We start from the raw sequence: 12816 nt of genomic DNA, 5'->3' as shown, positions 1-12816 counted from the left end.
GCACCAAGACAATGAAACTCCTGGGATATTGATCTGGTCAGTGAAGTAGCAGAGGGGGTTGTTAATCAGTTCCAGCTGCTTTGGTGTTAATGAAATTAGCAACAGGTGCACTAGATGGGCAACAATGAGAGGATCCCCAAAACAGGAATGGTTTGACAGGTGGAGGCCAATTACCTTTTTTTCCCTACTCATCTTTTCTGATTGTTTTTCACTAGTTTTGCATTTGGCTAGGGTCAGTGTCACTACTGGTAGCATGAGGCCGTACCTGGACCCTACAGAGGTTGCACAGGCAGTCCAACTCCTCCAGGATGGCACATCAATATGTGCCATTGTCTTCCAGCACAGTGTCAAGAGCATGGAGGAGATTCCAGGAGACAGGCAGTTACTCTAGGAGTGCTGGACAGGGCCGTAGAAGGTCCTTAACCCATCAGCAGGACCGGTATCTGCTCCTTTGTGCAAGGAGGAACAGGATGAACACTGCCTGAGCCCTACAAAATGACCTCCAACAGGCCACTGGTGTGAATGTCTTTGAGCAAACAATCAGAAACCGATTTCACGAGGGTGGCCTGAGGGCCCGACATCCTCTATTAGGCCCTGTGCTCACTGCCCGGCACCATAGAACTCGATTGGCATTTGCCATTTAACACCAGAATTGGCAGGTCCACCACTGGTGCCCTGTGGTTTTCAGAGATGAGAGCAGGTTCACCCCTGAGCACATATGTCAGACGTGAAAGGGTCTGGAGAAGCCATGGAGAACATTCTGCTGCTTGTAACTGTTGGGGTTGCAACAGCATGTACTATATACAGTATTGTGTGTCTTCTCTAACACATAATCAACAGGTTATGGGCGCAGCTCCAGACACTGAAAAAAAGGAAAACTACAAGCAAGTAAGTGCTGCATTTACAATCCTACCAAAACCTGTGTGAGGAAACAAGAGCTGTATCCATTTCACTGAAAGATGGCTTCATATCTGAAGAGTGCTTCAGATATGAAGTTTACAATAGCAAAGCTCAACAATACCAACTACCAGCTATGGAAGTTTAAGCTTGAAATGCTGTTATCCAAAGATGATTTGTGGCAGTTACTAGATACACACAGACCCAATGACAACCCGGAAGAATGGGACAGAAAAAACAGGCAAGCAAAAGCAGTCATAAGTCTGTTAGTGGAGAACGATCAACTCATTCATATAAGGAAAGAAAGCACAGCTAAAGGTATGTGGACTGCATTACAAAAACTGCATGAACGTGCAAACCTAAACAGTAAACTATATCTGCTGCGCAAACTGTATAAGATGAGGCTGGAAAAAGGGCAGGAAATGGGTGAACATGTAAATGCTATGCTAGAAATTGTGGACCAGCTGGGTGCAATAGGTGAAAAAATGAAAGACAATCATGTAGTAGCACTACTGCTATGCATCCTTCCAGAATCATACAGTGCCCTTATAAATGCTCTAGAAACTAGACCAAAAACTGAACTGACACTAGAATATGTTAAGGAAAAATTAATTTATGAATACAGCAGAAGAAAGGAAAATTTGCATAGTGAAGAGAACGAGAGACCAGAGGCAGCTCTGAAGGTGCATGAAGGCATAAGACAAAGCAAAGAAACCAGGGTATGTTTTCGCTGCAAAAAGGCCGGTCACCTGAAAAAGAACTGTTCAATCTGGAAAGCTGAGCAGCGAAAGTGGGAGCTACCCACAAGAGAAAGAGCTAAAGCGGTCATGAAAGAAAATGAAAGTGCATCATGGAGTGGTACTTTTAAAGTGACTCAGAATTGTACCTCACACGGATGGTACATTGATTCAGGGGCAACAAGTCACATGACAAGCGATGAGACATTCTTCACAGAAATTGATTTTAGTGTGAAAGATAAAGTCTTCCTAGCAAAGTCCTGGGAAAAGTATTACAACGGAAGGTAATGGTCAGGGATTTCTGAACTGCAAAACGCCATCAGGGGGCAAGCAGAGCATCCTTGTAAAGAATGCTCTATATGTCACAAGCCTAGAAGGAAGCCTCCTATCAGTTAAAACCCTTGCAAGCAATGGACTCACTGTCCAGTTCAGAGGTAATGAATGCACAATTCAAAATGGAAAGCAAATTCTAACGAGGAAGGTTAAATGAACATCTGTACAAAATCGTCACTGAAAGTGAGAAGGCTAATGCGGTAACTCATAACCCACATGACAAGTGCATCCACCTGTGGCATAGAAGATTGGGGCATCGAAACCCAGAAGCTATAAAGGACTTTGCAAAGAGAGGTCTATCAGAAGACATGAAAATATTGCCTTGCCACAAACTCAGCAAGTGCACGTGTTGCATCAAAGCAAAGGCCACCCGAACCTCTCTTCCACAGACCAGTCAGAGTAAAACCATTAAACCCATGGAACTGATACACAGTGATGTGTGCGGACCAATGAAAACTAGAGATGAGCGAATTGAACATGACGAAGTGGAATTCGTTTCGAAGATTAGGAAATATTCGATTCGCGCCGAATCCGAAAATTAGCAAACTTCGGATGCACGAATCGAATTTTCCCAAAAATGGCGGCGACATGTGTGGCGACGGAGCGGGGATCTCTGGGAAGGTGCGCAGACAAGGCGCGCTGACCCATAATGCATTCATTCATGACATGTGATCGCATTAGCCAATCAGCAGCCAGCCAGCCAGCACTGTGTAATGGTCGAGCTATAAATCGCGGCCATCTTAGAATTCTCCATTAGCCTCCGGTCATTCAAGAGAGACAGACCTCTGTGTATTAGGGACAGAGTTAGGGCCACAGAGTCTTTAGGGCCACAGAATCGTTACTTAGGGACACAGAATCGTTACTCAGGGACACAGAATTGTTACTCAGGGACACAGAATCGTTACTCAGGGACAGACACAGAATTGTTACTCAGGGACACAGAATTGTTACTGAGGGACACAGAATTGTTACTCAGGGACACAGAATTGTTACTCAGGGACAGACACAGAATTGTTACTCAGGTACACAGAATTGTTACTCAGGGACACAGAATTGTTACTGAGGGACACAGAATCGTTACTCAGGGACACAGAATTGTTACTCAGGGACACAGAATTGTTACTCAGGGACACAGAATTGTTACTCAGGGACAGACACAGAATTGTTACTCAGGGACACAGAATTGTTACTCAGGGACACAGAATTGTTACTGAGGGACACAGAATCGTTACTCAGGGACACAGAATTGTTACTCAGGGACACAGAATTGTTACTCAGGGGCACAGAATCGTTACTCAGGGACACAGAATCGTTACTCAGGGACACAGAATTGTTACTCAGGGACACAGAATCGTTACTGAAGGACACAGAATCGTTACTCAGGGACACAGAATCGTTACTCAGGGACACAGAATTGTTACTCAGGGACACAGAATCGTTACTCAGGGACACAGAATTGTTACTCAGGGACACAGAATTGTTACTCAGGGACACAGAATCGTTACTCAGGGACACAGAATTGTTACTGAGGGACACAGAATTGTTACTGAGGGACACAGAATCGTTACTGAGGGACACAGAATTGCTACTCAGGGACACAGAATTGTTACTCAGGGACACAGAATCGTTACTCAGGGACACAGAATTGTTACTCAGGGACAGACACAGAATTGTTACTCAGGGACACAGAATTGTTACTGAGGGACACAGACTCGTTACTGAGGGACACAGAATTGTTACTCAGGGACACAGAATTGTTACTCAGGGACACAGAATTGTTACTCAGGGACAGACACAGAATTATTACTCAGGGACACAGAATCGTTACTCAGGGACAGACACAGAATTGTTACTGAGGGACACAGAATCGTTACTCAGGGACACAGAATTGTTACTCAGGGACACAGAATTGTTACTCAGGGACAGACACAGAATTGTTACTCAGGGACACAGAATTGTTACTCAGGGACACAGAATTGTTACTCAGGGACACAGAATCGTTACTGAGGGACACAGAATCGTTACTGAGGGACACAGAATTGTTACTCAGGGACACAGAATTGTTAATCAGGGACACAGAATCGTTACTGAGGGACACAGAATTGTTACTCAGGGACACAGAATTGTTACTCAGGGACACAGAATTGTTACTCGGGGACAGACACAGAATTGTTACTCAGGGACACAGAATCGTTACTGAGGGACACAGAATCGTTACTCAGGGACACAGAATTGTTACTCAGGGACACAGAATTGTTACTCAGGGACACAGAATTGTTACTGAGGGACACAGAATCGTTACTCAGGGACACAGAATCGTTACTCAGGGACACAGAATCGTTACTCAGGGACACAGAATTGTTACTCAGGGACACAGAATCGTTACTCAGGGACACAGAATCGTTACTCAGGGACACAGAATTGTTACTCAGGGACACAGAATCGTTACTCAGGGACACAGAATCGTTACTCAGGGACACAGAATTGTTACTCAGGGACACAGAATCGTTACTCAGGGACACAGAATCGTTGAATTAAAGAGTATGTCAGACAACACGCAGAGGAGTGGCAGAGAAGGCAATGTTTCAGGAGCGAGCAGACGTGGCAGCAGAGGAAGGGGTCGAGGCAGCACTAGTCGCAGCCAGAGGCCAGTGCTCCCGGTGTCATCCAGCGGTCGTGTCTCCACCGACAACCCTGCCATCATCGATTGGTTGGCTCGGTCGTCTTCCTCTTCCCAGGTCACCTCTTACACCTACAGCCAACGGTCGGTGGGTACGTCAGACACAACCGTTAGTTGGCATGGCCCGGGAGCAAGCCCACTGAAATCACGTGTCCTCTACCTGCCCCTGTCCTTTGGTGTTCCCTCACCAAGCGAAGTATCGCATGCTGTGGGCTCAGCCCCACTGTACAGTGAGGAAGAGCTAACAGAGGGCGGTCAGGAACGGGGGGAGACATCCGCCTCTTCAGCAGAGAGGTGAAGAAGTACTGGCGAGGAGAGTGGCTCGGTAGCCGGTCTAGAGACAGGTCTGTCTCCTGACCCACACGCAGCCGAGGGGGCTAGTAGTGAGGCGGAGACCCTAATTGATGATGATGAGGCTGATCGCACTTGGCAGCCTCGTCGTCATCAGGCTATTGCTTCCGCATCATCAGGAGAAGAGGGTGGCAGCTTGGCAGCGAGCAAAACAGTCGGTGGGTTGCCCAGGAGGCAGCAGGGTCGCAGCAGTGTCAGTGGAGGCAAACGGCCACGGAGTAGAGCACCAGCTCCACTGCAGCCTACCACCACGGCCAGTAGTGGTGCCGGTGTGCACGGAGGAAGTAGCAGTCAGCCAGTGAGGAGTAGCGGGGGCAAAGTTTCCTACTCGGCGGTGTGGCAATTTTTCGTCAAGCCGCCTGAGGAAGTAAACGTAGCCGTATGTCGACTATGTGGCCAGAAAGTCAAGCGTGGCCAGGGGGCCCATGTTGGGACTACAGCGTTGCGTCAGCATATGCAGCGTCGCCATTCGGTGGCCTGGGAAAACCGTGATAAAGATACGGCGGTTCTGCCTGCCCCAGCCCCCGCTCCATCACCCGCTCCGTTACTTGCTCCGTCACCCGACGTCAATCGCCCTCTATCAGCCAGTCAAGGCTCCAACACCTCTGCTGAGGGGAGTTGTCGCTCGTTGGCATCTTCCGCTCGTTCAGATGCTCCTTCTCCTGCTACTCCTCTTCACGGATTCCGTCAGCAGTCTTTCTTGGAATCCGTTTCCAAGAGACAACAGTTTGCGAGCACGCACCGGACGGTGCAGAAGCTGAACGTCCTCCTGTCCAAGTTGCTGGTGCTGCAGTCCCTCCCTTTCCAAGTGGTGGACTCAGCACCTTTCCGGGAAATGATGGCTTGTGCCGCGCCGCGGTGGAGAGTGCCAAGCCGGCATTTCTTCGCCAAAAAGGCAGTGCCAGCCCTGCATTCACATGTAGAAGAGATGGTGGGCCAGTCTTTGAGCATGTCGGTCTCTGCCAAAGTGCACGGCAGCACCGACGTGTGGAGCTGTAACTACGGTCAGGGACAGTACATGTCATTTACGGCCCACTGGGTGAACGTGGTGCCGGCACAGCCGCACCAGCAACTTGGACAGGTCACGCCGCTTTTGCCTCAACATTTGCACGTCCTTGGTCCAGCTAAGATGTCCGCCTCTACCACCTCTTCTTCCGCAGTGTCCTCAGCCGCCACCCCCGTGCCAAGTCCCATTACCCAACCGGCATATCACATGTGCAGGGCGCAACGGTGTCACGCTGTGCTGCACCTGGTATGCCTTGGCGAACGTAGTCACACAGGGGAGGAACTTCTGAGTGTAATGAACAGAGAAATCGACAGATGGCTGTCTCCGCGCAAACTGAAAATCGGAACCATGTTGACCGACAACGGAAAGAACATGGTGTCTGCTCTGCGTCAAGGAAGGTTGTGCCATGCGCCATGCATGGCTCACGTGTTCAATCTGGTTGTCAAGCGGTTCCTAAAATCCACCATCCCACTGCAAGACATCCTTAAAATGTCACGTAAACTTTGCATGCATTTCAGCCATTCCTACACCGCAAAGCACACCCTCCTTGAGCTGCAGCGGCAGAACGGAATTCCACAGCATCGCCTGATCTGCGACGTTGCAACAAGGTGGAATTCAACCCTACATATGTTAGACCGCCTTTACGAACAGCGAAAGGCCATCACCGATTTCCTGATGTTACAAGCGGATAAAGGTACTCCCCTGTGTAACTTAAATGTCAGCCATTGGCAGCTCATGCGTGACACCTGCCGCTTGCTCAGGCCCTTTGAGGAGGCCACGCTATTCGTGAGTCGGCAGGACTATGCGATGAACGACGTCATTCCTCTGTTGCACGTCCTGGAACAAATGCTGTTAACAATGGCTGGTCAGGGTGCGGTAGACGTGGCGCACAGATCTCAACGCCACATGACCCCTGTGGGGGCAGGACAGGAAGAAGAGGAGGAGGTAGAGGAGGACATTGGTGCTCAGGAATTATTGAGTGAAATGGGTGATTTTTCCACTCAGCGGACAGGAGTGGAGGAGCAGGAGCATCTGGTAGAGGAGGAGGAGGAGACAGAGGACCCAGACGCACCGTGGCAGTATGCTGTGGAGATGGAGGCAGGGAGTCCCTCGCATTCCTTGGCACAAATGGCCCATAGCATGCTGGGTTGCTTGCGTAGCGACAGCCGAATAATAACCATCAGACAGAGGGATGACTTTTGGCTGTCCACCTTGTTGGACCCTCGCTACCGTTCAAAAATGGTGGCCTTTTTCACACCTGCTGAGAGGGAGGCCAAAATAACGTACTATAAAAACCACCTATGTAGTCAGTTGGTCTCTGCCTTTCTGCGCCAACGTCCATCCTCAGACACTGTGGGCCCTGTGCACTCGCGTTCCGCTGCCATGGCAGCAGGGGAGGGGTGGGGTGGTAGGAGCAGTGGCAGCTCCACCAGCAGCGGCTGCCTCAGTCTGCAGTCGATGATGAGTAGCTTTCTTCACCAGCGCAGTGAGGAAACTACTAACCAGCCGCAGCAGCAGCAGCATCAGGTGGACCTGGAGCAGGACCTCAAACAACAGGCTTGGGCCTACTTGGACAGCACCCTGCCAACGGAGGTAGACAATCCCCTTGACTACTGGGCAACGAAACTTGACCTTTGGCCCCAACTAGCTGAATTTGCCCTTGAAAGGCTGTCATGCCCGGCCAGTAGCGTGGCATCGGAGCGCGTGTTTAGTGCGGCAGGAGGTATTGTAACTCCGCGGAGGACACGACTGTCCACCCAAAGTGTGGAGAGACTCACGTTTGTGAAAATGAATCAGGCGTGGATTAGTCTGGATTTCAAACCACCAGTTCCTGACACAACTGACTAAATCCGCCATGAATCATGCCCCAAACATGTTATTATTTTTAACATAGGCCTCTGTATGGCCTTCAATTTAAGCTGCTTACGCATCGCCACTCTGCCATGGGCCCCTGTACCGCCTCCTCTTGCTGCTGCCAGGTCCAGAGTGTGTCATGGGTCCCTGTACGGCCTCCCATTGCTGCTGTCTCCATCGCCACACTCTGCCATGTGCCACTTTCAGGTCTCCTCACACTGCTGGTGGGTTCCATTTTGTCATAGGGTGCTGGCAGATTACGGGCCTCCCATTGCTGCTGCCAGGCCCGTAATCTGCCATGGGCCCCCGTACCGACTCCTCATGCTGCTGCCAGGCCCGTAATCTGTCATGGGCCCCTGTACCGCCTCCTCATGCTGCTGCCAGGTCCAGAGTGTGTCATGGGTCCCTGTATGACCTCCCATTGCTGCTGCCAGGCCCGTAATCTGCCATGGGCCCCCGTACCGACTCCTCATGCTGCTGCCAGGCCCGTAATCTGTCATGGGCCCCTGTACCGCCTCCTCATGCTGCTGCCAGGTCCAGAGTGTGTCATGGGTCCCTGTACGGCCTCCCATTGCTGCTGTCTCCATCGCCACACTCTGCCATGTGCCACTTTCAGGTCTCCTCACACTGCTGGTGGGTTCCATTTTTTCATAGGGTGCTGTATGGCCTCCCATTGCTGCTGCCTCCACCGCCACACTGTGGCTCCACACTCTGGTTTTGGCCCCGTGACTGCCCAAATGAGTGAAGTGTGCGGTGATTCTAAGATCGACGGCACTCATCTGCATGTCATACTGACTGTCAGTATTATTTCTCTTCCCCAGCAGACTCCAAGGGCATTTAAATTAAAGGTACAGTGTTCTGCACTAATATAAAGGCTCTCTGAAGCCTAGAAACACCCTTTTTATAAGTTAAATTCGCAGCGAATATATTCGACTCGAATCAAATTTATTCCGCGAATTCGCCGAATCAGCCGAATCGAATTTTTGAATAATTCGCTCATCTCTAATGAAAACCATCACACCTGGCAGGAACAGATATTTACTGACTTTCATCGACGATTATTCCAGGTACACAATAAGGTATCTAATGAAGCACAAAAGTGAGTCATTAGAAAAACTTCAAGAGTTTGTAGCTATGACAAGCAATCAAAGGAAACCTGGAATAATACACACTGACAATGGAGGGGAATATATGAATAAAGAGATGGAATCATACCTAAAGAAACAAGGTATTATACACCAAACAACTGTACCATACACTCCTGAGCAAAACAACGTAGCAGAAAGAAAGAATCGCACTCTTGTAGAAATGACCGGATGTATGATTTCGGACGCTGCCTTACCTAACAAATACTGTGGAGAAGCAATAATGACTGCAACATACCTACAAAACAGGCTCTCATCAAAAGCTATTGAGAGTACACCATTTAAAATGTGGAATGGATCAAAACCTAACGTAGGACACATCAGAGTGTTTGGCTGTAAAGCATATGCCCACATTCCAAATCAGAAACGCTCCAAGTTGGAGAACAAAGCCATAGAAGGCATTCTGGTGGGCTACAGTGAGCAGAGTAAGGGATATAGAATCCTTTGTCCAAAGACCAACAAGGTCACAGTAAGCCGCAGTGTTTATTTTGATGAAAGTGAAGCACCAGATAATACAATTCTTGAAAAATGTGGAGAGGATTTACGCGCTGAATCGGCAAGAGACACTGACCCATGCGAAGCAGGACAAGAGCCAGAACAAGAAATGGAACTTACAATCAACGAGCCAATAGAACCCACTGAACAACAAGGAATCAGAAGATCCTCTCGAATGACAAAAGGCATACCACCCCGCAGGTTATCATACGCTGCTAAAACACATCAAACACAGGAGCCAATATCCTAGGAAGACTTACAAACTTTGCTGAGAAGGGAAGCCGATCAGTGGAGAAAAGCAGCTGAAGAAGAAATAAAATCACTTCAAGAAAATAAAACTTGGTCACTAACAGAACTCCCTCCTGGTCGCAAAACCATCGGAAGCAGATGGACTTTTAAAGTGAAATATGAACACATCTATAGATACATGAAAACATCTATAGATACAAAGCAAGATTAGTTGCCAAGGGATACTCCCAGAAATTTGGAGAAGATTACGATGAGACATTTGCTCCAGTTGTGAAACATTCCACCACAGGGGCGGACTGACAACTCATGGGGCCCCCGGGCAATAGGGGATCATGGGGCCCCTGTGTCCTCACCCACACTCAAACCACACCCAAAAAAGCCTATGAAAGGTACCAGGGGCATCTCATGGGGCCCCCTACTAACCTTGGGCCCTCAGGCACTGCCCGAGATCCCGAATGGTCAGTCCGCCCCTGTTCCACCATAAGGACACTCCTTAGTATTGCTGCTGGAAAGGGAATGCAAGTAAAGCACCTAGACATCAAAACTGCCTTTTTGTATGGAGACATCAAGGAGGATCTGTACATGGAACAGCCACCAGGATTTGAGAAAGAAAAGAACCTTGTATGCAAACTGCAAAAGAGCATCTATGGGCTCAAGCAAGCGGCGAGAGCATGGAATGAAAAAGTGAACGAAATACTCAGAAAAGAAGGGTTCTCAAAAAGTAAAGCAGATCCATGTCTGTATTCAAAGAATCAAGAGAACAAATGGACATACATCCTAATATACTTCGATGACATCTTGACGTGTTTTGAACAAGAAGGGGACTATGACCAAATAGTTCACAAACTGAAACAAAATTTTTAAATTAAAGAGTTGGGGAACATTACTCACTACCTAGGAATTCAAATAGAGCGGGAAGAGAATGGAAGCTATCTTCTTAACCAAAGTCAGAAAATTACAGAAATGTTAGAACAGTTTCACATGCAAGATGCAAAGGAAGCGAAAACACCAATGGAACCAGATTATCCAAAAAACAATGGAACAGAAAACTTGTTACCTAACAATGATTTTTACCGCAGGGCAATCGGAAAATTGCTATACATCACCACCGTGACAAGACCAGACATCGCCGTAGCAGTGGGAATACTTTGCAGGAAAGTCGCAACACCGTGTCAACGCGACTGGAATGCAGTAAAGAGGGTAATGCAGTACCTAAAGAGAACAAATCGGATGAAGCTGCGACTTCCAGCATCGTCAAACCCAAAACTGATTGGATATGTGGACGCAGATTGGGCTGGAGACACCACTGACCGCAAATCTACAAGTGGTTACATCTTCCAGTATGGACAAGGAACCATAAGCTGGTCTAGTCGGAAACAAGTGACTGTTGCACTCTCTTCAACTGAAGCGGAATACATAGCAGCAGCACATGCATGTCAAGAAGCCATTTGGATTTGTCAACTTCTACTAGACATGGGACTGAATATGTCACAACCCACACCCATCTTTGAAGACAATCAGGGATGCATAAAGCTTACACACTGAGAAAATTAACCCAAGAACCAAGCACATTGATGTAAGATATCATCTGCTCAGAGACATGCAAGAACAAGGGGTTATCGACATCCAGTACTGCCCATCAGTGGAGATGACTGCAGATGCACTCACCAAACCTTTGCCAAGGGAACGTCATTGTTTTCTACAAAAGAGACTAAATGTCATATAATTATGCACATGCCATTGAGAAGGGGTGTTGGGGATGCAACAGCATGTACTAGTATTGTGTTTTAATATCACTTGACCAGTAGATGACACTGTACACTAAGGTTACCAGTTGTGCAAATCTGTAAAACTTGTTGTTGGTTCTTTTTCTTCTCTCTCTCTCTCTACATAACCAAGATGTCTGCTGTTACAGCTTGCTGAAATGTTTTGTATGTTTGCAACTTAAGCCACACAAGTAAACCAGTTCTGCCTCATCACAAGCTACTAGTGTCTTCTCTAACACACAACCAACAGTAACATCGTTCAGCATGACCATTTTGGTGGTGGGTCAGTGATGGTCTGGGGAGGCATATCCATGGAGGGACGCACAGACTTTTACAGGCTAGACAATGGCACCCTGACTGCCATTAGGTATCGGGATGAAATTCTTGGACCCATTGTCAGACCCTACGCTGGTGCAGGGGGTCCTGGGTTCCTCCTGGTGCACGACAATGCCCGGCCTCACGTGGCGAGAGTATGCAGGCAGTTCCTGGAGGATGAAGGAATGGATATCATTGAATGGCCCCCATGCTCGCCTGACCTAAATCCAATAGAACACCTCTGGAATCTCATGTTTTGGCCCATCCAACACCATCAGGTTGCACCTCAGACTGTCCAGGAGCTCAGTGATTCCCTGGTCCAGATCTGGGAGGACGCACCCCAGGACACCATCCATCGTCTCGTTAGGAGCATGCCCCACCGTTGTCAGGCATGCATACAAGCACGTGGGGGCCATACAAACTACTGAGGACCATTCTGAGTTGCTGAAATGACATTTCAGTAAAATGGACTAGGATGCTGCATCAGTTTTTCAATTTGATTTTTGGGGTGTCTTTGAATTCAGTCCTTTGTAGGTTGATACATTTAATTTCCATCAAACGATGGAGCATCCTTATGTTTCTAACACATTACCCAGTCCATATCAGTATAGAAAACCAGCAGGAGATTTTTCCCCATTGAAGTCTGTTTTCAAAGTGTTCCTTTCATTTTTTTTGAGCAGTGTGTGTGTATGTACTGCATGTATATATATATATGTGTGTGTGTGTGTGTGTGTAATATATATTCTATTTTGACTCTAGACCATATGTCCCTTCTAACACACCCACACCCTGTCAGTATGGGTTTTTTTTTAAACTAAAAACTGATCTGATTTGATGACCTTGGCACAACTTTCCTTATCAATACTCTAGGTAACTGCAGGGTGTCATGCCCCGAGATGGGGCAATGGCATCCTGCACTCAGTCTTCTGGAATGAATGATGCTGAGCATCCTTCAATCTTGAAGACACCTTGAGGTAAAGGAGTACTG

The 12816-nt window shown here is 48.0% G+C and overlaps 1 protein-coding gene across 1 annotated transcript; it reads left to right on the top strand.

The window, feature by feature from the left end:
- The first annotated feature begins 10728 nt into the window (after positions 1 to 10728).
- Positions 10729 to 11292, top strand: LOC149463405 (uncharacterized). Its single transcript, XM_089675309.1, has one exon. The coding sequence runs from the start codon at positions 10729 to 10731 to the stop codon at positions 11290 to 11292; it is 564 nt and encodes a 187-aa protein (XP_089531435.1).
- The last annotated feature ends 1524 nt before the right edge of the window (positions 11293 to 12816 follow it).

This window comes from Staurois parvus, unplaced genomic scaffold (assembly GCF_062004578.1).
Source record: "Staurois parvus isolate SC_StPar_1 unplaced genomic scaffold, SC_StPar_1.0 ptg000154l, whole genome shotgun sequence".
Lineage (NCBI taxonomy): Eukaryota > Metazoa > Chordata > Amphibia > Anura > Ranidae > Staurois > Staurois parvus.
The sequence above is the reverse complement of the archived record's forward strand: the minus strand, read 5'-3'. Positions and strand labels throughout refer to the sequence as shown.

Coding starts and splice junctions, on each gene's coding strand:
- LOC149463405 (XM_089675309.1), top strand. CDS start 10,729: ATGCAAGATGCAAAGGAAGCGAAAACACCAATGGAACCAGATTATCCA.